Source organism: Schistocerca gregaria, chromosome 11 (assembly GCF_023897955.1).
Source record: "Schistocerca gregaria isolate iqSchGreg1 chromosome 11, iqSchGreg1.2, whole genome shotgun sequence".
Classification (NCBI taxonomy): Eukaryota; Metazoa; Arthropoda; class Insecta; order Orthoptera; family Acrididae; genus Schistocerca; species Schistocerca gregaria.
The window spans coordinates 101,803,292-101,829,645 of record NC_064930.1 but is presented as its reverse complement, the minus strand read 5'-3'; the positions used below and the strand labels follow the sequence as shown (position 1 = coordinate 101,829,645).

At 42.1% G+C, this 26,354-nt stretch overlaps 1 protein-coding gene across 1 annotated transcript in view; it reads left to right on the top strand.

The window, feature by feature from the left end:
- The first annotated feature begins 3,407 nt into the window (after positions 1-3,407).
- LOC126295048 (chymotrypsin-like) overlaps positions 3,408-26,354 on the top strand; it is a 103,844-nt gene continuing 80,897 nt past the window's right edge. The window contains exon 1 of the mRNA XM_049987297.1: positions 3,408-3,484. Within this exon, the coding sequence (XP_049843254.1) occupies positions 3,409-3,484 (76 nt within the window). The 5' untranslated portion in view covers position 3,408. The remainder of the gene's footprint in view (positions 3,485-26,354) is intronic.

Genomic DNA, 26,354 nt, shown 5'->3' with positions numbered 1-26,354 from the left:
TCCTTAGGTTAGTTAGGTTTAAGTAGTTCTAAGTTCTAGGGGACTGATGGCCTCAGAAGTTAAGTTCCATAGTGCTCAGAGCCATTTGAACCATTACTTTATGAACGGCAAAACGCCTCAGGAGACTAAAGAGAAGCTTGATAAATGTTACGGTGACTCTGCACCTCCGATTTGAACGGTTTATAAATGGTTTCAAAATTTTCGGAGTGGCCATATGGGCACAAGTGATGCCGAACGTTCTGGACGCCCTGTGGAGGTTACGACTCCAGAAATCATTGATAAAATCCATCATATGGTGATGGATGACAGAAGACAAGGTGCGTGAGATTGCTAGTGCTGTGGGCATCTCTAATGAACGGGAACACACTATTTTGCACAAACATTTGGACTTGAGAAAGCTATCCGCAAGATGGGTTCCGCGATAGCTCACGCTTGAGCGAAAACTGAATCGTGTGAAGTGTTGCACGGATTGTTTTCAGCTGTTCAGGAAGAATCCACAGGACTTAAAGCGTCGTTTAGTCACTGTGGATGAAACATGGATATATTACTATACTCCTGAGACCAAACAACAATCTAAACAATGGCTTACCAAGGGAGAATCTGCCCAAAAAAGGCGAAGACCATTCCTTCGGCCGGAAAGGTTATGGCGACTGTCTTTTGCGATTCGCAAGGGATAATCCTCATCGAGTAACTGGAAAAGGGTAAAACTATTACAGTTGCACATTATTCATCATTATTGGACCGTTTGAAAACCGAGTCGCAAGAAAAAAGCCGGCGATTAGACCGCTAAAAAGTCCTTTTCCATCACAATGCACCAGTACACACCTCAGCAGTTGCGGCCGCAAAATTAATGGTAACAGGATTCCAACTCGGTCCATATTCCCCCTATTCTCCAGACTTGGCTCCCTTGGACTTCTATTTGTTCCCCAATTTGAAGGAATGGCTGGCGGGACAAAGATTTTATTCAAACGAAGAGGTGATTGCAGCAACTAATAGCTATTTTGCAGACTTGCAAAATACCTATTATTCAGAAGGGATCAACAAATTAGAACAACGTTGGACGAAGCGTGTAAGTCTAACAGGAGACTATGTCGAAAAATAAAAAAAGGTTTGCCCCAAACACATAAGTAGTTTTTATTTTCGCACGGACTTTTCAAACGCCCCTAGCACAAAACATCGGGAATCCGTACCATCTCTTATCCTAAATGGAACAAATATTAATTTCTCTCCCTCAGCAAAGAGTTTGGGAGTAATAATAGGTGAAAATACAAATTGGACAGAGCACGTAACTGCAGTGTGCAAAAAAGCGTCAGCATCCCTTCGTGTCCTACAAAAATATAAAAAACTCTTCCCTTTCGATCTGAATAAGAAATTAGTACAAACGCTTATACTCCCAATCATTGATTACAGCGATATTATCCTACAAGGCATCTCCCAGGAAAATTCCCGACGTCTAGAACTGGTCATGAGTGCCTGCGTCCGATATATCTGTGACGTTCGACTTTTTGATCACATTTCACCAGCATATGCGAAATTGTCCTGGCTGCGTGCAGAGAAACGCAGAGATTTCCATACACTCTGTCTCATTTACTGCCTTATTAATGTACACTGTCCCTCATATCTCTCCTCGTCCTTAACGCCTATGTCTGAACAACACGACAGAAACACACGTTCCCATCATAATAAAATCCTCTCTGTTCCACTGCATCGCTCAGTCACCCTCTCCAAGTCCTTTACAGTAGCGGGAACCCGACTCTGGAATAGCCTCCCTCGGTATGTTAGAGAACTTAAAAACATGTCCAGCTTAAAAAAACAGTCAATGACGTATCTACTTAAGCGACAGTAATGCTTTCCTTTGTACACGAATGGATGACATCGGAAGTTCACTGAGGCTTTTTGCAGATGATGCTGTGGTGTATCGAGAGGTTGCAACAATGGAAAATTGTACTGAAATGCAGGAGGATCTGCAGCGAATTGACGCATGGTGCACGGAATGGCAATTGAATCTCAATGCAGCGAAGTGTAATGTGATGCGAATACATAGAAAGATAGGTCCCTTATCATTTAGCTACAAAATAGCAGGTCAGCAACTGGAAGCAGTTAATTCCATAAATTATCTGGGAGTACGCATTAGGAGTGATTTAAAATGGAATGATCATATAAAGTTGATCGTCGGTAAAGCAGATGCCAGACTGAGATTCATTGGAAGAATCCTAAGGAAATGCAATCCGACAACAAAGGAAGTAGGTTACAGTACGCTTGTTCGCCCAATGCTTGAATACTGCTCAGCAGTGTGGGATCCGCACCAGGTAGGATTGATAGAAGAGATAGAGAAGATCCAACGGAGAGCAGCGCGCTTCGTTACAGGATCATTTAGTAATTGCGAAAGCGTTACGGAGATGATAGATAAACTCCAGCGGAAGACTCTGCAGGAGAGACGCTCAGTAGCTCGGTATGGGCTTTTGTTAAAGTTTCGAGAACATACCTTCACCGAAGAGTCAAGCAGTATATTGCTCCCTCCTACGTATATCTCGCGAAGAGACCATGAGGATAAAATCAGAGAGATTAGAGCCCACACAGAAGCATACCGACAATCCTTCTTTCCACGTACAATACGAGACTGGAATAGAAGGGAGAACCGATAGAGGTACTCAGGGTACCCTCCGCCACACACCGTCAGGTGGCTTGCGGAGTACGGATGTAGATGTAGATGTAGAATGCACTTCACCTCATTACTTCCCTCTTTCCCCCTCCTTAAGCCTCCCACCCCCAAAATTCGCTATACTAGTAAACATCTACTTTACGCACCAAGATATTAATGTACATCTGCACAAATCTTCATTACTATCGCCCATTTTTCTCATGTTTATCATTATTATTTAATTTTTTTACTGTTACTATTATTACTTTTATCATAATTTGTATGTATAGCACCTGTTGTAAAAATACTGCCAGTACTTACTTTATTAGGTCTTACTCATTATTCTTTATTCATATTGTGACTAGAGTAATCTAACTTTCTTATTTAAAGTATTGTCATGATGTAACTCTGATGTGTGAAATGCTGCATGTGTGAAACACTGGTCCCATGCCCTAATCTGATCAGGTTATATATATATATATATATATATATATATATATATATATATATATATACAGATCGCCATCCCATGACTTTGTCACGTCAGCATGTTACTGATTAGATAATTATAGGGTTCTTGAAAATACTTTATTTTCGAGGAGCAGGAAGTACGGAAACTCAATACACATAGCAGCTCCGAGTTTGTGACTAAAAAACGACGCAGATGGCGGTCCGCTGCGCAACACATAGGAGGCGGTGGCGGCGGTATATAAGGAGACGTGGCGGCTAGGGAACGCAGTGGGCCAGCGCCATCTGCGGCGACGACGATGGCTGTGCGCTCGCTGCGTCCACTGTTGGCAGCCTTGCTGGTTGTCATGGCGACGGCAGGTGTTCCGAAACAAGGTGAGTCTACGTCGCAGTAAAAGTTATACCCCGTGGATGAAACGTCTGAAACGGCCAGACCAATAGTACGGTTAAAAATTTAATTAGCTTTTGTTATCACTGCAAAGCGTTAATCCATGCATCATTTCTTGCCGTTTCTTATTACCTTTGCGTTTAGATTTTAACGGCAGTCTTCAGTTACGCGCAATCATCCATTTTTATGGTTCTGTGCCTCATTTGATAAAAACGGATCGCTCATAGGATCGCTTTGCTGCCCGCCTGTCTCTCTGTTCGACCGTTAAAAACCATTTTTCTCAGGAATGGGTAGGCCCAACAAATTGAAATTATATGGTGCGAAAAAAAATTTTTATTATTATTTACTAACCCACTCTCCATCCATCTGTTTTGCTCAGGAAGGGGTAGGCGTATCAGGAAGAAATTTATACTGCAAGCCATTAGAATTGCTACACCAAGACGAAATGCAGATCATAAAAGGGTATTCATTCGACAAATATACTAGAACTGACATGTGATTACATTTTCACGTAATTTGGGTGCATAGATCCTGAGAAATCAGTACCCAGAACAACCACCTCTGGCCGCAATAACGGCCTTGATATGCCTGAGCATTGAGTCGAACAGAGCTTGGATGGCGTGTACAGGTACAGCTGCCCATGCAGCTCCAACACGATACCACAGTTCATCCAGAGTAGTGACTGGAGTATTGTGACCAGCCAGATGCTCGGCCACCATTGACAAGACGTTTTCAGTTGGTGAGAGATCTGCAGAATGTGCTGGCCAGGGCAGCAGTCGAACATTTTCTGTATCCAGAAAGGCCCATACAGGACCTGCAACATGCGGTCGTGCATTATCCTGCTGAAATGTTGGGTTTCACAGGGATCGAATGATGGGTAGAACCACGGCTCGTAACACGACTGAAATGTAACGTCCACTGTTCAAAGTGCCGTCAATGCGAACAAGAGGTGATCGAGACGTGTAACCGATGGCATGCCATACTGTCACGCCGAGTGATACGCCAGTATGGCGATGACGAATACACGCTTCCAATGTGCGTTCACCACGATGTCGCCAAACACAGATGCGACCATTGTGATGCTGTAAACAGAACCTGGATTCACCCAAAAAATGACGTTTTGACATTAGTGACCCAGGTTCGTCGTTGAGTACACCATCGCAGGCGCTCCTGTCTGTGATGCAGCGTCAAGGGTAACTGCAGCCATGTCCTCCGAACTGATAGTCCATGCTGCTGCAAACGTCGTCGAACTGTTCGTGCAGATGGTTGTTGTCTTGCAAATGTCGCCATCTGTAGACTGAGGGATCGAGACGTGGCTACACAATCCGTTACAGCCATGCGGATAAGATGCCTGTCATCTCGACTGCTAGTGATACGAGGCCGTTGGGATCCAGCACAGCATTCCGTATTACCCTCCTGCACCCACCGATTCCGTATTCTGCTAACAGTCATTGGATCTCGACCAACGTGAACAGCAATGTCGCGACACGATAAACTGCTATCACGATAGGCTACAATCCGACCTTTATCAAAGTCCGAAACGTGATGGTACGCATTTCTCCTCCTTACACCAGGCATCATAACAACGTTTCACCAGGCAACGCTGGTCAACTGCTGTCTGTGTATGAGAAATCGGTTGGAAAGTTTCCTCATGCCAGCACGTTGTAAGTGTCGCCACATGCGCCAACCTTGTGTGAATGCTCTGAAAAGCTAATGACTTGGATATCACAGTATCTTATTCCTGTCGGTTAACTTTCGCGTCTGTAGCCCTTCATCTTCGTGGTGTAGCAATTTTAATGGCCAGTAGTGTATGTCACATATTAAGGTACATAGTCCCTTAGCGTTGTGACAAATGCTAGCCTCTGACACAAAAGAAGCAAAAGATATACCGCCGTTTATGTCACATACTTTGACACTCAGAAACTGACTCATAAAAACATGTAACGTACTACCCCTTAGCCTAGAATTATGAATTTCGCAGTAACAGTAAAGGAAAAAATTGGAAAATTGAGAATTTGTAATTAAAGCTGAAATTTCTGTCGTGTACTACGGTCTACCGCCTCTTGGAGCTGTAAGAAGTTACGCTTCTAAGTCAATGCCATGAAAAGACAGTGTCATTTACGTGACATATTTTGATATTCGCAAACTCACTCATTGAGGCCTATAGATACATCCCGTTGACGTAAAATCATTAAATTTGGCAAGAACCAAGGTTTCAAAGAGCAAGTAAAGGAGAAAAATCATAAAATTGTTAATTTTTAATTATATCACCCACAAAATTTTATTTTGAATTTTGTTATCTGACTTCAAACTTAAAACATTCCCAGTAACGATATCTTGCCAGTATTAATGTCGATATCTCTCAAAAATAATCTACATCCTCAACTCTCACTATGGATTAACTCTCTATATACACAAATAGAGCCACCGTTAGTATACACCTACCCAAATATGTAATTCCCCTGGACACACACACACACACACACACACACACACACACACACACACACACACACACACGTACATCCTTCATTGCATGTCAGAAAACACACTAAGGTTTAAATAAGAAATTAAAAATTTGTTGGAATGTTGTTTTTACTTTTAATTTCCTGCACAAACAAAAACATATATTATGCTGACACTATACGTCACCAGTTTTAGGTGGAGAGTGTTTTGAACTATGAATGTGTAAGATTCCTGTAGGGGTCGCGTTGAACTACTTCTGCCAACCGCAGCAAAAAATTCACTGTAGCTACTACCAAATGCTTCGTGTACTCCAGTTTGCTTTGTGTTGTAGATTGCTTTTTTTTTTCTTTTTCCTTATTTGAAATGTGTGGAGAGACTAATCCCGGTGCATAAGGCAATTCGATTGCGAGTCTCACCGCAGCAAAAGGAATCAGGGATTCCTATGACCATCTGTCAGTTCTGATCTCGTGGTAGGTAATTGCTATCTGAGAATGGGATAAATAGTTATAAGTCTATGACGCTGTACCATTCTGCTGTGCAGTTTTAAGTCACCTCATGCCCATCTCTACCAAGTCCTCTACTTTCCCCACTTCCTCTTTTTAAACCCACAGTAACTGCTATCTGAGAATGGGATAAATAGTTATAAAACTATGACGCTGTACCATTCTGCTGTGCAGGTTTAAGTCATCTCGTTCCCCTCTCTACCAAGTCCTCTACTTTCCCCGCTTCATCTTTTTACACCCGCGGTAACTGCTATTTGAGAATGGGATAAATAGTTATAAGTCTATGACGCTGTACCATTCTGCTGTGCAGTTTTAAGTCATCTCATGCCCCTCTCTACCAAGTCCTCTATTCTCCCCACTTCCTCTTTTTACACCCACGGTAACTGCTATCTGATAATGGGATAAATAGTTATAAAACTATGACGCTGTAACATTCTGCTGAGCAGTTTTAAGTCATCTCATGCCCCTCTCTACCAAGTCCTCTATTCTCCCCACTTCCTCTTTTTACACCCACGGTAACTGCTATCTGAGAATGGGATAAATAGTTATAAAACTATGACGCTGTAACATTCTGCTGAGCAGTTTTAAGTTATCTCATGCCCCTCTCTACCAAGTCCTCTACTTTCCCCACTTCCTCTTTTTAAACCCATGGTAACTGCTATCTGAGAATGGGATTACTAGTTATAAAACTATGACGCTGTACCATTCTGCTGTGCAGGTTTAAGTCATCTCGTTCCCCTCCCTACCAAGTCCTCTACTTTCCCCGCTTCATCTTTTTACACCCGCGGTAACTGCTATCTGAGAATTGGATAAATAGTTATAAAACTATGACGCTGTACCTTTCTGCTGAGCAATTTTAAGTCACCTCGTACTCCTCTCTGTCATGTCCTCTACTTTCCCCACTTCCTCTTCTTACAACCACGGTAACTGCCATCTGAGAATGGGATAAGTAGTTATAAAACTATGACGCTGTACCATTCTGCTATGAAGTTTTACGTCCACTCATGCTCCTCTCTATCAAGTCCTCTACTTTCCCCACTTCCTCTATTTACACCCAATGTAACTGCTATCTGAGAATGGGATAAATAGTTATAAAACTATGACGCTGTACCATTCTGCTATGCAGTTTTAAGTCACCTCGTGCTCCTCTCTACCAAGTCCTCTACTTTCCCCACTTCCTCTTTCTACACCCACCTTAACTGCTATCTGAGAATGGGATAAATGGTTATAAAACTATGACGCTGTAACATTCTGCTGAGCACTTTTAAGTCATCTCGTGCCCCTCTCTACCAAGTCCTTTACTTTCCCCACTTCCTCTTTTTGCACCCACGGTAACTGCTATCTGAGAATTGGATAAATAGTTATAAGTCTATGACGCTGTACCATTCTGCTGTGCAGTTTTAAGTCATCTCATGCCCCTCTCTACCAAGTCCTCTATTCTCCCCACTTCCTCTTTTTACACCCACGGTAACTGCTATCTGAGAATGGGATAAATAGTTATAAAACCATGACGCTGTACCATTCTGCTGTGCAGTTTTAAGTCATCTCGTGCCCCTCTCTACCAAGTCCTTTACTTAACCCACTTTCTCTTGTTACATCCACGGTTATTGCTATCTGACAATAGCCTAAATACTTATAAAACTATGACGCTGTACCATTCTGCTGTGCAGTTTTAAGTCACCTCGTGCCCCTCTCTACCAAGTCCTCCACTTTCCCCACGACCTCTTCTTACACCCACGGTAACTGCTATCTGAGAATGGGATAAATAGTTATAAAACTATGACTCTGTACCATTCTGCTGAGCAGTTTGTAAGTCATCTCATGCCCCTCTCTACCAAGTCCTCTACTTTCCCCACTTCCTCTTTTTAAACCCATGGTAACTGCTATCTGAGAATTGGATAAATAGTTATAAATCTATGACGCTGTACCATTCTGCTGAGCAATTTTAAGTCACCTCGTGCTCCTCTCTGTCAAGTCCTCTACTTTCCCCACTTCCTCTTCTTACAACCACGGTAACTGCCATCTGAGAATGGGATAAGTAGTTATAAAACTATGACGCTGTACCATTCTGCTATGAAGTTTTAAGTCACCTCATGCTCCTCTCTATCAAGTCCTCTACTTTCCCCACTTCCTCTTTTTACACCCAATGTAACTGCTATCTGAGAATGGGATAAATAGTTATAAAACTATGACGCTGTACCATTCTGCTATGCAGTTTTAAGTAACCTCGTGCTCCTCTCTACCAAGTCCTCTACTTTCCCCACTTCCTCTTTTTGCACCCACGGTAGCTGCTATCTGAGAATGGGATAAATATATATAAAACTATGACGCTGTACCATTCTGCTGTGCAGTTTTAAGTCTCCTCGCGCCACTTTCTACCAAGTCCTCTACTTTCCCTACTTCCTCTTTCTACACCCACGGCAACTGCTATCTGAGAATGGGATAAATGGTTATAAAACTATGACGCTGTTACATTCTGCTGAGCAGTTTTAAGTAACCTCGTGCTCCTCTCTACCAAGTCCTCTAATTTCCCCACTTCCTCTTTTTACACCCACGGTAACTGCTATCTGATAATGGGATAAATAGTTATAAAACTATGACGCTGTAACATTCTGCTGAGCACTTTTAAGTCATCTCGTGCCCCTCTCTACCAAGTCCTCTACTTTCCCCACTTCCTCTTTTTGCACCCACGGTAGCTGCTATCTGAGAATGGGATAAATAGTTATAAAACTATGACGCTGTTACATTCTGCTGAGCAGTTTTAAGTTATCTCGTGCTCCTCTCTACCAAGTCCTCTAATTTCCCCACTTCCTCTTTTTACACCCACGGTAACTGCTATCTGATAATGGGATAAATAGTTATAAAACTATGACGCTGTACCATTCTGCTGTGCAGTCTTAAGTCATCTCGTGCCCCTCTCTACCAAGTCCTCTACTTTCCCCACTTCCTCTTTTTACACCCACGGTAACTGCTATCTGAGAATGGGATAAATAGTTATAAAGCTATGACGCTGTACCATTCTGCTGTGCAGTCTTAAGTCATCTCATACCCATCTCTACCAAGTCCTCTAATTTTGCCATTTCCTCTTTTTACACCCACGGTAACTGCTATCTAAGAATTAATAAATAGTTATAAAACTATGACTCTGTACCATTTTGCTGAGCAGTTTGTAAGTCATCTCATGCCCCTCTCTATCAAGTCCTCTACTTTCCCCACTTCCTCTTTTTAAACCCATGGTAACTGCTATCTGAGAATTGGATAAATAGTTATAAAACTATGACGCTGTACCATTCTGCTGAGCAATTTTAAGTCACCTCGTGCTCCTCTCTGTCAAGTCCTCTACTTTCCCCACTTCCTCTTCTTACAACCACGGTAACTGCCATCTGAGAATGGGATAAGTAGTTATAAAACTATGACGCTGTACCATTCTGCTATGAAGTTTTAAGTGACCTCATGCTCCTCTCTATCAAGTCCTCTACTTTCCCCACTTCCTCTTTTTACACCCAATGTAACTGCTATCTGAGAATGGGATAAATAGTTATAAAACTATGACGCTGTACCATTCTGCTATGCAGTTTTAAGTAACCTCGTGCTCCTCTCTACCAAGTCCTCTACTTTCCCCACTTCCTCTTTTTACACCCACGGTAACTGCTATCTGAGAATGGGATAAATATATATAAAACTATGACGCTGTACCATTCTGCTGTGCAGTTTTAAGTCTCCTCGCGCCACTTTCTACCAAGTCCTCTACTTTCCCTACTTCCTCTTTCTACACCCACGGCAACTGCTATCTGAGAATGGGATAAATGGTTATAAAACTATGACGCTGTAACATTCTGCTGAGCACTTTTAAGTCATCTCGTGCCCCTCTGTACCAAGTCCTCTACTTTCCCCACTTCCTCTTTTTGCACCCACGGTAGCTGCTATCTGAGAATGGGATAAATAGTTATAAAACTATGACGCTGTTACATTCTGCTGAGCAGTTTTAAGTTATCTCGTGCTCCTCTCTACCAAGTCCTCTACTTTCCCCACTTCCTCTTTCTACACCCACCTTAACTGCTATCTGAGAATGGGATAAATGGTTATAAAACTATGACGCTGTAACATTCTGCTGAGCACTTTTAAGTCATCTCGTGCCCCTCTCTACCAAGTCCTCTACTTTCCCCACTTCCTCTTTTTCCACCCACGGTAACTGCTATCTGAGAATGGGATAAATAGTTATAAAGCTATGACACTGTACCATTCTGCTCTGCAGTCTTAAGTCATCTCATACCCATCTCTACCAAGTCCTCTACTTTGCCCACTTCCTCTTTTTACACCCAATGTAACTGCTATCTGAGAATGGGATAACTAGTTATAAAACTATGACGCTGTACCATTCTGCTGTGCAGGTGTAAGCCATCTCGTTCCCATCTCTACCAAGTCCTCTACTTTCCCCACTTCCTCTTTTTACACCCAAGGTAACTGCTATCTGAGAATGGGTTATCTAGTTATAAAACTATGACGCTGTACCATTCTGCTGTGCAGTTTTAAGTCACTACGTGCTCCTCTCTACCAAGTTCTCTACTTTCCCCACTTCCTCTTTTTACACCCACGGCAACTGCTATCTGAGAATGGGATAAATAGTTATAAAACTATGACGCTGTAACATTCTGCTGAGCAGTTTTAAGTCATCTCATGCCCCTCTCTACCAAGTCCTCTATTCTCCCCACTTCCTCTTTTTACACCCACGGTAACTGCTATCTGAGAATGGGATAAATAGTTATAAAACTATGACGCTGTAACATTCTGCTGAGCAGTTTTAAGTTATCTCATGCCCCTCTCTACCAAGTCCTCTACTTTCCCCACTTCCTCTTTTTAAACCCATGGTAACTGCTATCTGAGAATGGGATTACTAGTTATAAAACTATGACGCTGTACCATTCTGCTGTGCAGGTTTAAGTCATCTCGTTCCCCTCCCTACCAAGTCCTCTACTTTCCCCGCTTCATCTTTTTACACCCGCGGTAACTGCTATCTGAGAATTGGATAAATAGTTATAAAACTATGACGCTGTACCTTTCTGCTGAGCAATTTTAAGTCACCTCGTACTCCTCTCTGTCATGTCCTCTACTTTCCCCACTTCCTCTTCTTACAACCACGGTAACTGCCATCTGAGAATGGGATAAGTAGTTATAAAACTATGACGCTGTACCATTCTGCTATGAAGTTTTACGTCCACTCATGCTCCTCTCTATCAAGTCCTCTACTTTCCCCACTTCCTCTATTTACACCCAATGTAACTGCTATCTGAGAATGGGATAAATAGTTATAAAACTATGACGCTGTACCATTCTGCTATGCAGTTTTAAGTCACCTCGTGCTCCTCTCTACCAAGTCCTCTACTTTCCCCACTTCCTCTTTCTACACCCACCTTAACTGCTATCTGAGAATGGGATAAATGGTTATAAAACTATGACGCTGTAACATTCTGCTGAGCACTTTTAAGTCATCTCGTGCCCCTCTCTACCAAGTCCTTTACTTTCCCCACTTCCTCTTTTTGCACCCACGGTAACTGCTATCTGAGAATTGGATAAATAGTTATAAGTCTATGACGCTGTACCATTCTGCTGTGCAGTTTTAAGTCATCTCATGCCCCTCTCTACCAAGTCCTCTATTCTCCCCACTTCCTCTTTTTACACCCACGGTAACTGCTATCTGAGAATGGGATAAATAGTTATAAAACCATGACGCTGTACCATTCTGCTGTGCAGTTTTAAGTCATCTCGTGCCCCTCTCTACCAAGTCCTTTACTTAACCCACTTTCTCTTGTTACATCCACGGTTATTGCTATCTGACAATAGCCTAAATACTTATAAAACTATGACGCTGTACCATTCTGCTGTGCAGTTTTAAGTCACCTCGTGCCCCTCTCTACCAAGTCCTCCACTTTCCCCACGACCTCTTCTTACACCCACGGTAACTGCTATCTGAGAATGGGATAAATAGTTATAAAACTATGACTCTGTACCATTCTGCTGAGCAGTTTGTAAGTCATCTCATGCCCCTCTCTACCAAGTCCTCTACTTTCCCCACTTCCTCTTTTTAAACCCATGGTAACTGCTATCTGAGAATTGGATAAATAGTTATAAATCTATGACGCTGTACCATTCTGCTGAGCAATTTTAAGTCACCTCGTGCTCCTCTCTGTCAAGTCCTCTACTTTCCCCACTTCCTCTTCTTACAACCACGGTAACTGCCATCTGAGAATGGGATAAGTAGTTATAAAACTATGACGCTGTACCATTCTGCTATGAAGTTTTAAGTCACCTCATGCTCCTCTCTATCAAGTCCTCTACTTTCCCCACTTCCTCTTTTTACACCCAATGTAACTGCTATCTGAGAATGGGATAAATAGTTATAAAACTATGACGCTGTACCATTCTGCTATGCAGTTTTAAGTAACCTCGTGCTCCTCTCTACCAAGTCCTCTACTTTCCCCACTTCCTCTTTTTGCACCCACGGTAGCTGCTATCTGAGAATGGGATAAATATATATAAAACTATGACGCTGTACCATTCTGCTGTGCAGTTTTAAGTCTCCTCGCGCCACTTTCTACCAAGTCCTCTACTTTCCCTACTTCCTCTTTCTACACCCACGGCAACTGCTATCTGAGAATGGGATAAATGGTTATAAAACTATGACGCTGTTACATTCTGCTGAGCAGTTTTAAGTAACCTCGTGCTCCTCTCTACCAAGTCCTCTAATTTCCCCACTTCCTCTTTTTACACCCACGGTAACTGCTATCTGATAATGGGATAAATAGTTATAAAACTATGACGCTGTAACATTCTGCTGAGCACTTTTAAGTCATCTCGTGCCCCTCTCTACCAAGTCCTCTACTTTCCCCACTTCCTCTTTTTGCACCCACGGTAGCTGCTATCTGAGAATGGGATAAATAGTTATAAAACTATGACGCTGTTACATTCTGCTGAGCAGTTTTAAGTTATCTCGTGCTCCTCTCTACCAAGTCCTCTAATTTCCCCACTTCCTCTTTTTACACCCACGGTAACTGCTATCTGATAATGGGATAAATAGTTATAAAACTATGACGCTGTACCATTCTGCTGTGCAGTCTTAAGTCATCTCGTGCCCCTCTCTACCAAGTCCTCTACTTTCCCCACTTCCTCTTTTTACACCCACGGTAACTGCTATCTGAGAATGGGATAAATAGTTATAAAGCTATGACGCTGTACCATTCTGCTGTGCAGTCTTAAGTCATCTCATACCCATCTCTACCAAGTCCTCTAATTTTGCCATTTCCTCTTTTTACACCCACGGTAACTGCTATCTAAGAATTAATAAATAGTTATAAAACTATGACTCTGTACCATTTTGCTGAGCAGTTTGTAAGTCATCTCATGCCCCTCTCTATCAAGTCCTCTACTTTCCCCACTTCCTCTTTTTAAACCCATGGTAACTGCTATCTGAGAATTGGATAAATAGTTATAAAACTATGACGCTGTACCATTCTGCTGAGCAATTTTAAGTCACCTCGTGCTCCTCTCTGTCAAGTCCTCTACTTTCCCCACTTCCTCTTCTTACAACCACGGTAACTGCCATCTGAGAATGGGATAAGTAGTTATAAAACTATGACGCTGTACCATTCTGCTATGAAGTTTTAAGTGACCTCATGCTCCTCTCTATCAAGTCCTCTACTTTCCCCACTTCCTCTTTTTACACCCAATGTAACTGCTATCTGAGAATGGGATAAATAGTTATAAAACTATGACGCTGTACCATTCTGCTATGCAGTTTTAAGTAACCTCGTGCTCCTCTCTACCAAGTCCTCTACTTTCCCCACTTCCTCTTTTTACACCCACGGTAACTGCTATCTGAGAATGGGATAAATATATATAAAACTATGACGCTGTACCATTCTGCTGTGCAGTTTTAAGTCTCCTCGCGCCACTTTCTACCAAGTCCTCTACTTTCCCTACTTCCTCTTTCTACACCCACGGCAACTGCTATCTGAGAATGGGATAAATGGTTATAAAACTATGACGCTGTAACATTCTGCTGAGCACTTTTAAGTCATCTCGTGCCCCTCTGTACCAAGTCCTCTACTTTCCCCACTTCCTCTTTTTGCACCCACGGTAGCTGCTATCTGAGAATGGGATAAATAGTTATAAAACTATGACGCTGTTACATTCTGCTGAGCAGTTTTAAGTTATCTCGTGCTCCTCTCTACCAAGTCCTCTACTTTCCCCACTTCCTCTTTCTACACCCACCTTAACTGCTATCTGAGAATGGGATAAATGGTTATAAAACTATGACGCTGTAACATTCTGCTGAGCACTTTTAAGTCATCTCGTGCCCCTCTCTACCAAGTCCTCTACTTTCCCCACTTCCTCTTTTTCCACCCACGGTAACTGCTATCTGAGAATGGGATAAATAGTTATAAAGCTATGACACTGTACCATTCTGCTCTGCAGTCTTAAGTCATCTCATACCCATCTCTACCAAGTCCTCTACTTTGCCCACTTCCTCTTTTTACACCCAATGTAACTGCTATCTGAGAATGGGATAACTAGTTATAAAACTATGACGCTGTACCATTCTGCTGTGCAGGTGTAAGCCATCTCGTTCCCATCTCTACCAAGTCCTCTACTTTCCCCACTTCCTCTTTTTACACCCAAGGTAACTGCTATCTGAGAATGGGTTATCTAGTTATAAAACTATGACGCTGTACCATTCTGCTGTGCAGTTTTAAGTCACTACGTGCTCCTCTCTACCAAGTTCTCTACTTTCCCCACTTCCTCTTTTTACACCCACGGCAACTGCTATCTGAGAATGGGATAAATAGTTATAAAACTATGACGCAGTAACATTCTGCTGAGCAATTTTAAGTTATCTCGTGCTCCTATCTACCAAGTCCTCTAATTTCCCCACATCCTCTTTTTAAACCCACAGTAACTGCTATCTGAGACTGGGATAAATAGTTGTAAAACCATGACGTTGTACCATTCTGCTGTGCAGTTTTAAGTCATCTCGTGCCCCTCTCTACCAAGTCCTTTACTTTCCCCACTTTCTCTTGTTAAACCCACGGTTACTGCTATCTGACAATGGGCTAAATAGTTATAAAACTATGACGCTGTACCATTCTGCTGTGCAGTTTTAAGTCACCTCGTGCCCCTCTCTACCAAGTCCTCCACTTTCCCCACAACCTCTTCTTACACCCACGGTAACTGCTATCTGAGACTGGGATAAATAGTAATAAAACTATGACGCTGTACCATTCTGCTATGCAGTTTTAAGTCATCTCGTGCCTCTCTCTACCAAGTCCTCTACTTTCCCCACTTTCTCCTTTTTACACCCAATGTAACTGCTATCTGAGAATGGGATAAATAGTTATAAAACTATGACGATGTACCATTCTGCTATGCAGTTTTAAGTCACCTAGTGCTCCTCTCTACCAACTCCTCTAATTTCCACACTTCCTCTTTATACACCCACGGTAACTGCTATCTGAGAATGGGATAAATAGTTATAAAACTATGACGCTGTACCATTCTGCTGTGCAGTTTTAAGTCACCTCATGCCCATCTCTACCAAGTCCTCTAATTTTACCACTTCCTCTTTTTACACCCACGGTAACTGCTATCTAAGAATTAATAAATAGTTATAAAATTATGACGCTGTACCATTCTGCTGTGCAGGTTTAAGTCATCTCGTTCCCCTCTCTACCAAGTCCTCTACTTTCCCCGCTTCATCTTTTTACACCCGCGGTAACTGCTATCTGAGAATTGGATAAATAGTTATAAAACTATGACGCTGTACCATTCTGCTGAGCAATTTTAAGTCACCTCGTGCTCCTCTCTGTCAAGTCCTCTACTTTCCCCACTTCCTCTTCTTACAACCACGGTAACTGCCATCTGAGAATGGGATAAGTAGTTATAAAACTATGACGCTGTACCATTCTGCTATGAAGTTTTAAGTCACCTCATGCTCCTCTCTATCAAGTCCTCTACTTTCCCCACTTTCTCTATTTACACCCAATGTAACTGCTATCTGAGAATGGGATAAATAGTTATAAAACTATGACGCTGTACCATTCTGCTATGCAGTTTTAAGTCACCTCGTGCTCCTCTCTACCAAGTCCTCTACTTTCCCCACTTCCTCTTTCTACACCCACGGTAACTGCTATCTGAGAATGGGATAAATGGTTATAAAACTATGACGCTGTAACATTCTGCTGAGCACTTTTAAGTCATCTCATGCCCCTCTCTACCAAGTCCTTTACTTTCCCCACTTCCTCTTTTTGCACCCACGGTAACTGCTATCTGAGAATGGGATAAATAGTTATAAAACTATGACGCTGTTACATTCTGCTGAGCAGTTTTAAGTTATCTCGTGCTCCTCTCTACCAAGTCCTCTAATTTCCCCACTTCCTCTTTTTACACCCACGGTAACTGCTATCTGATAATGGGATAAATAGTTATAAAACTATGACGCTGTAACATTCTGCTGAGCACTTTTAAGTCATCTCGTGCCCCTCTCTACCAAGTCCTCTACTTTCCCCACTTCCTCTTTTTTCACCCACGGTAACTGCTATCTGAGAATGGGATAAATAGTTATAAAGCTATGACACTGTACCATTCTGCTCTGCAGTCTTAAGTCATCTCATACCCATCTCTACCAAGTCCTCTAATTTTACCACTTCCTCTTTTTACACCCACAGTAACTGCTATCTAAGAATTAATAAATAGTTATAAAACTATGACGCTGTACCATTCTTCTGCGCAATTTTATGTCATCTCGTGCCCCTCTCTACCAAGTCCTCTACTTTCCCCACTTTCTCTTTTTCCACCCACGGTAACTGCTATCTGAGAATGGGATTACTAGTTATAAAACTATGACGCTGTACCATTCTGCTGTGCAGTTATAAGTCATCTCATGCCCCTCTCTACCAAGTCCTCTAATTTCCCCACTTCCTCTTCTTACACCCACGGTAACTGCAATCTGCGAATGGGATAAATAGTTATAAAACTATGACGCTGTAACATTCTGCTGAGCACTTTTATGTCATCTCGTGCCCCTCTCTACCAAGTTTTGTACTTTCCCCACTTCCTCTTTTTACATCCACGATAACAGCTATCTGAGAATGGGATAACTAGTTATAAAACTATGACGCTGTACCATTCTGCTGTGCAGGTTTAAGCCATCTCGTTCCCATCTCTACCAAGTCCTCTACTTTCCCCACTTCCTCTTTTTACACCCAATGTAACTGCTATCTGAGAATGGGATAAATAGTTATAAAACTATGACGATGTACCATTCTGCTATGCAGTTTTAAGTCACCTCGTGCTCCTCTCTACCAACTCCTCTAATTTCCACACTTCCTCTTTATACACCCACGGTAACTGCTATCTGAGAATGGGATAAATAGTTATAAAACTATGACGCTGTACCATTCTGCTGTGCAGTTTTAAGTCACCTCATGCCCATCTCTACCAAGTCCTCTAATTTTACCACTTCCTCTTTTTACACCCACGGTAACTGCTATCTAAGAATTAATAAATAGTTATAAAACTATGACGCTGTACCATTCTGCTGTGCAGGTTTAAGTCATCTCGTTCCCCTCTCTACCAAGTCCTCTACTTTCCCCGCTTCATCTTTTTACACCCGCGGTAACTGCTATCTGAAAATTGGATAAATAGTTATAAAACTATGACGCTGTACCATTCTGCTGAGCAATTTTAAGTCACCTTGTAATCCTCTCTGTCAAGTCCTCTACTTTCCCCACTTCCTTTTCTTACAACCACGGTAACTGCCATCTGAGAATGGGATAAGTAGTTATAAAACTATGACGCTGTACCATTCTGCTATGAAGTTTTAAGTCACCTCATGCTCCACTCTATCAAGTCCTCTACTTTCCCCACTTCCTCTATTTACACCCAATGTAACTGCTATCTGAGAATGGGATAAATAGTTATAAAACTATGACGCTGTACCATTCTGCTATGCAGTTTTAAGTCACCTCGTGCTCCTCTCTACCAAGACCTCTACTTTCCCCACTTCCTCTTTCTACACCCACGGTAACTGCTATCTGAGAATGGGATAAATGGTTATAAAACTATGACGCTGTAACATTCTGCTGAGCACTTTTAAGTCATCTCGTGCCCCTCTCTACCAAGTCCTTTACTTTCCCCACTTCCTCTTTTTGCACCCACGGTAACTGCTATCTGAGAATGGGATAAATAGTTATAAAGCTATGACACTGTACCATTCTGCCCTGCAGTCTTAAGTCATCTCATACCCATCTCTACCAAGTCCTCTAATTTTACCACTTCCTCTTTTTACACCCACGGTAACTGCTATCTAAGAATTAATAAATAGTTATAAAATTATGACGCTGTACCATTCTTCTGCGCAATTTTATGTCATCTCGTGCCCCTCTCTACCAAGTCCTCTACTTTCCCCACTTTCTCTTTTTCCACCCACGGTAACTGCTGTCTGAGAATGGGATTACTAGTTATAAAACTATGACGCTGTACCATTCTGCTGTGCAGTTTTAAGTCATCTCATGCCCCTCTCTACCAAGTCCTCTAATTTCCCCACTGCCTCTTCTTACACCCACGGTAACTGCTATCTACGAATGGGATAAATAGTTATAAAACTATGACGCTGTAACATTCTGCTGAGCACTTTTAAGTCATCTCGTGCCCCTCTCTACCAAGTCCTCTAATTTCCCCACTTCCTCTTCTTACACCCACGGTAACTGCTATCTGAGAATGGGTTATCTAGTTATAAAACTATGACGCAGTATCAATCTGCTGTGCAGTTTTAAGTCACCACGTGCCCCTCTCTACCAAGTTTTGTACTTTCCCCACTTCCTCTTTTTACATCCACGATAACTGCTATCTGAGAATGGGATAACTGGTTATAAAACTATGACGCTGTACCATTCTGCTGTGCAGGTTTAAGCCATCTCGTTCCCATCTCTACCAAGTCCTCTACTTTCCCCACTTCCTCTTTTTACACCCAAGGTAACTGCTATCTGAGAATGGGTTATCTAGTTATAAAACTATGACGCTGTACGATTCTGCTGTGCAGTTTTAAGTCACTACGTGCTCCTCTCTACCAAGTTCTCTACTTTCCCCACTTCCTCTTTTTACACCCACGGCAAATGCTATCTGAGAATGGGATAAATAGTTATAAAACTATGACGCAGTAACATTCTGCTGAGCAATTTTAAGTTATCTCGTGCTCCTCTCTACCAAGTCCTCTAATTTCCCCACATCCTCTTTTTAAACCCACAGTAACTGCTATCTGAGACTGGGATAAATAGTTGTAAAACCATGACGTTGTACCATTCTGCTGTGCAGTTTTAAGTCATCTCGTGCCCCTCTCTACCAAGTCCTTTACTTTCCCCACTTTCTCTTGTTACACCCACGGTTACTGCTATCTGACAATGGGCTAAATAGTTATAAAACTATGACGCTGTACCATTCTGCTGTGCAGTTTTAAGTCACCTCGTGCCCCTCTCTACCAAGTCCTCCACTTTCCCCACGACCTCTTCCTACACCCACGGTAACTGCTATCTGAGACTGGGATAAATAGTTATAAAACTATGACTCTGTACCATTCTGCTGAGTAGTTTGTAAGTCATCTCTGCCCCTCTCTATCAAGTCCTCTACTTTCCCCACTTCCTCTTTTTAAACCCATGGTAACTGCTATCTGAGAATTCGATAAATAGTTATAAAACTATGACGCTGTACCATTCTGCTGAGCAGTTTTAAGTCACCTCGTGCTCCTCTCTGTCAAGTCCTCTACATTCCCCACTTCCTCTTCTTACAACCACGGTAACTGCCATCTGAGAATGGGATAAGTAGTTATAAAACTATGACGCTGTACCATTCTGCTATGAAGTTTTCAGTCACCTCATGCTCCTCTCTATCAAGTCCTCTACTTTCCCCACTTCCTCTTTTTACACCCAATGTAACTGCTATCTGAGAATGGGATAAATAGTTATTAAACTATGGCGCTGTACCATTCTGCTGTGCAGTTTTAAGTAACCTCATGCCCATCTCTACCAAGTCCTCTAATTTTACCACTTCCTCTTTTTACACCCACGGTAACTGCTATCTAAGAATTAATAAATAGTTATAAAACTATGACGCTGTACCATTCTGCTGTGCAGGTTTAAGTCATCTCGTTCCCCTCTCTACCAAGTCCTCTACTTTCCCCGCTTCATCTTTTTACACCCGCGGTAACTGCTATCTGAAAATTGGATAAATAGTTATAAAACTATGACGCTGTACCATTCTGCTGAGCAATTTTAAGTCACCTCGTGCTCCTCTCTGTCAAGTCCTCTACTTTCCACACTTCCTCTTCTTACAACCACGGTAACTGCCATCTGAGAATGGGATAAGTAGTTATAGAACTATGACGCTGTACCATTCTGCTATGAAGTTTTAAGTCACCTCATGCTCCTCTCTATCAAGTCCTCTACTTTCCCCACTTCCTCTATTTACACCCAATGTAACTGCTATCTGAGAATGGGATAAATAGTTATGAAACTATGACGCTGTACCATTCTGCTATGCAGTTTTAAGTCACCTCGTGCTCCTCTCTACCAAGTCCTCTACTTTCCCCACTTCCTCTTTCTACACCCACGGTAACTGCTATCTGAGAGTGGGATAAATGGTTATAAAACTATGACGCTGTAACATTCTGCTGAGCACTTTTAAGTCATCTCGTGCCCCTCTCTACCAAGTCCTTTACTTTCCCCACTTCCTCTTTTTGCACCCACGGTAACTGCTATCTGAGAATGGGATAAATAGTTATAAAACTATGACGCTGTTACATTCTGCTTAGCAGTTTTAAGTTATCTCGTGCTCCTCTCTACCAAGTCCTCTAATTTCCCCACTTCCTCTTTTTACACCCACGGTAACTGCTATCTGATAATGGGATAAATAGTTATAAAACTATGACGCTGTAACATTCTGCTGAGCACTTTTAAGTCATCTCGTGCCCCTCTCTACCAAGACCTCTACTTTCCCCACTTCCTCTTTTTACACCCACGGTAACTGCTATCTGAGAATGGGATAAATAGTTATAAAGCTATGACACTGTACCATTCTGCTCTGCAGACTTAAGTCATCTCATACCCATCTCTACCAAGTCCTCTAATTTTACCTCTTCCTATTTTTACACCCACGGTAACTGCTATCTAAGAATTAATAAATAGTTATAAAACTATGACGCTGTACCATTCTTCTGCGCAATTTTATGTCATCTCGCGCCCCTCTCTACCAAGTCCTCTACTTTCCCCACTTTCTCTTTTTCCACCCACGGTAACTGCTATCTGAGAATGGGATTACTAGTTATAAAACTATGACGCTGTACCATTCTGCTGTGCAGTTTTAAGTCATCTCATGCCCCTCTCTACCAAGTCCTCTAATTTCCCCACTTCCTCTTCTTACACCCACGGTAACTGCTATCTGTGAATGGGATAAATAGTTATAAAACTATGACGCTGTAACATTCTGCTGAGCACTTTTATGTCATCTCGTGCCCCTCTCTACCAAGTCCTCTAATTTCCCCACTTCCTCTTCTTACACCCACGGTAACTGCTATCTGAGAATGGGTTATCTAGTTATAAAACTATGACGCAGTATCAATCTGCTGTGCAGTTTTAAGTCACCACGTGCCCCTCTCTACCAAGTTTTGTACTTTCCCCACTTCCTCTTTTTACATCCACGATAACAGCTATCTGAGAATGGGATAACTAGTTATAAAACTATGACGCTGTACCATTCTGCTGTGCAGGTTTAAGCCATCTCGTTCCCATCTCTACCAAGTCCTCTACTTTCCCCACTTCCTCTTTTTACACCCAAGGTAACTGCTATCTGAGAATGGGTTATCTAGTTATAAAAATATGACGCTGTACCATTCTGCTGTGCAGTTTTAAGTCACTACGTGCTCCTCTCTACCAAGTTCTCTACTTTCCCCACTTCCTCTTTTTACACCCACGGCAACTGCTATCTGAGAATGGGATAAATAGTTATAAAACTATGAGGCAGTAACATTCTGCTGAGCAATTTTAAGTTATCTCGTGCTCCTCTCTACCAAGTCCTCTAATTTCCCCACATCCTCTTTTTAAACCCCCAGTAACTGCTATCTGAGACTGGGATAAATAGTTGTAAAACCATGACGTTGTACCATTCTGCTGTGCAGTTTTAAGTCATCTCGTGCCCCTCTCTATCAAGTCCTCTACTTTCCCCACTTCCTCTTTTTAAACCCATGGTAACTGCTATCTGAGAATGGGATAAATAGTTATAAAACTATGACGCTGTACCATTCTGCTGTGCAGTTTTAAGTCATCTCGTGCCACTCTCTATCAAGTCCTCTACTTTCCCCACTTCCTCTTTTTAAACCCATGGTAACTGCTATCTGAGAATTGGATAAATAGTTATAAAACTATGACGCTGTACCATTCTGCTATGCAGTATTAAGTCATCTCGTGCCTCTCTCTACCAAGTCCTCTACTTTCCCCACTTTCTCATTTTACACCCAATGTAACTGCTATCTGAGAATGGGATAAATAGTTATAAAACTACGACGCTGTACCATTCTGCTATGCAGTTTTAAGTCACCTCGTGCTCCTCTTTCCCAACTCCTCTAATTTCCACACTTCCTCTTTATACACCCACGGTAACTGCTATCTGAGAATGGGATAAATAGTTATAAAACTATGACGCTGTACCACTCTGCTGTGCAGTTTTAAGTCACCTCATGCCCATCTCTACCAAGTTTTGTACTTTCCCCACTTCCTCTTTTTACATCCACGATAACTGCTAACTGAGAATGGGATAACTAGTTATAAAACTATGACGCTGTACCATTCTGCTGTGCAGGTTTAAGCCATCTCGTTCCCATCTCTACCAAGTCCTCTACTTTCCCCACTTCCTCTTTTTACACCCAAGGTAACTGCTATCTGAGAATGGGTTATCTAGTTATAAAAATATGACGCTGTACCACTCTGCTGTGCAGTTTTAAGTCACCTCATGCCCATCTCTACCAAGTTTTGTACTTTCCCCACTTCCTCTTTTTACATCCACGATAACTGCTAACTGAGAATGGGATAACTAGTTATAAAACTATGACGCTGTACCATTCTGCTGTGCAGGTTTAAGCCATCTCGTTCCCATCTTTACCAAGTCCTCTACTTTCCCCACTTCCTCTTTTTACACCCAAGGTAACTGCTATCTGAGAATGGGTTATCTAGTTATAAAACTATGACGCTGTACCATTCTGCTGTGCAGTTTTAAGTCACCTCGTGCTCCTTTCTGTCAAGTCCTCTACTTTCCCCACTTCCTCTTCTTACAACCACGGTAACTGCCATCTGAGAATGGGATAAGTAGTTATAAAACTATTACGCTGTACCATTCTGCTGAGCAGTTTGTAAGTCATCTCATGCCCCTCTCTACCAAGTCCTCTACTTTCCCCACTTCCTCTTTTTAAACCCATGGTAACTGCTATCTGAGAATTGGATATATAGTTATAAAACTATGACGCTGTAACATTCTGCTGAGCACTTTTAAGTCATCTCGTGCCCCTCTCTACCAAGTCCTCTAATTTCTCCACTTCCTCTTCTTACACCCACGGTAACTGCTATCTGAGAATGGGTTATCTAGTTATAAAACTATGACGCTGTATCAATCTGCTGTGCAGTTTTAAGTCACCACGTGCCCCTCTCTACCAAGTTTTGTACTTTCCCCACTTCCTCTTTTTACATCCACGATAACTGCTAACTGAGAATGGGATAACTGGTTATAAAACTATGACGCTGTACCATTCTGCTGTGCAGGTTTAAGCCATCTCGTTCCCATCTTTACCAAGTCCTCTACTTTCCCCACTTCCTCTTTTTACACCCAAGGTAACTGCTATCTGAGAATGGGTTATCTAGTTATAAAACTATGACGCTGTACCATTCTGCTGTGCAGTTTTATGTCACTACGTGCTCCTCTCTACCAAGTTCTCTACTTTCCCCACTTCCTCTTTTTACACACACGGCAACTGCTATCTGAGAATGGGATAAATAGTTATAAAACTATGACGCAGTAACATTCTGCTGAGCAATTTTAAGTTATCTCGTGCTCCTCTCTACCAAGTCCTCTAATTTCCCCACATCCTCTTTTTAAACCCACAGTAACTGCTATCTGAGACTGGCATAAATAGTTGTAAAACCATGACGTTGTACCATTCTGCTGTGCAGTTTTAAGTCATCTCGTGCCCCTCTCTACCAAGTCCTCCACTTTCCCCACGACCTCTTCTTACACCCACGGTAACTGCTATCTGAGAATGGGATAAATAGTTATAAAACTATGACTCTGTACCATTCTGCTGAGCAGTTTGTAAGTCATCTCATGCCCCTCTCTATCAAGGCCTCTACTTTCCCCACTTCCTCTTTTTAAACCCATGGTAACTGCTATCTGAGAATTGGATAAATAGTTATAAAACTATGACGCTGTACCATTCTGCTATGCAGTTTTAAGTCATCTCGTGCCTCTCTCTACCAAGTCCTCTACTTTCCCCACTTTCTCTTTTTACACCCAATGTAACTGCTATCTGAGAATGGGATAAATAGTTATAAAACTATGACGCTGTACCATTATGCTATGCAGTTTTAAGTCACCTCGTGCTCCTCTCTACCAACTCCTCTAATTTCCACACTTCCTCTTTATACACCCACGGTAACTGCTATCTGAGAATGGGATAAATAGTTATAAAACTATGACGCTGTAACATTCTGCAGAGCACTTTTAAGTCATCTCGTGCCTCTCTCTACCAACTCCACTAATTTCCCCACTTCCTCTTTATACACCCACGGTAACTGCTATCTGAGAATGGGATAAATAGTTATAAAACTATGACGCTGTACCATTCTGCTATGCAGTTTTAAGTCACCTCGTGCTGCTCTCTGTCAAGTCCTCTACTTTCCCCACTTCCTCTTCTTACAACCACGGTAACTGCCATCTGAGAATGGGATAAATAGTTATAAAACTACGACGCTGTACACTTCTGCTATGCAGTTTTAAGTCACCTCGTGCCCCTCTCTACCAAGTCCTCTACTTTCCCCACTTCCTCTTCTTACACCCATGGTAGCTGCTATCTGAGAATGGGTTATCTAGTTATAAAACTATGACGCTGTACCATTCTGCTGTGCAGTTTTAAGTCACCTCATGCCCCTCTCTACCAAGTCTTCTACTTTCCCCACATTTTCTTTTTACACCCACGGTAACTGCTATCTGAGAATAGGATAAATAGTTATAAAACTATGACGCTGTACCATTCTGCTGAGGAGTTTTAAGTTATCTCGTGCCCCTCTCTACCAATTCCTCTAATTTCCCCACTTCCTCTTTCTACACCCACGGTAACTGCTATCTGAGACTGGGATAAATAGTTGTAAAACCATGACGCTGTACCATTCTGCTGTGCAGTTTTAAGTCATCTCGTGCCCCTCCCTACCAAGTCCTTTACTTTCCCCACTTTCTCTTGTTACACCCACGGTTATTGATATCTGACAATGGGCTAAATAGTTACAAAACTATGACGCTGTACCATTCTGCTGTGCAGTTTTAAGTCACCTCGTGCCCCTCTCTTCCAAGTCCTCCACTTTCCCCACGTCCTCTTCTTACACCCACGGTAACTGCTATCTGAGAATGGGATAAATAGTTATAAAACTATGACGCTGTACCATTCTGCTGAGCAGTTTGTAAGTCATCTCATGCCCCTCTCTACCAAGTCCTCTACTTTCTCCACTCCCCCATTTTAAACCCATGGTAACTGCTATCTGAGAATTGGATAAATAGTTATAAAACCATTACGCTGTACCATTCTGCT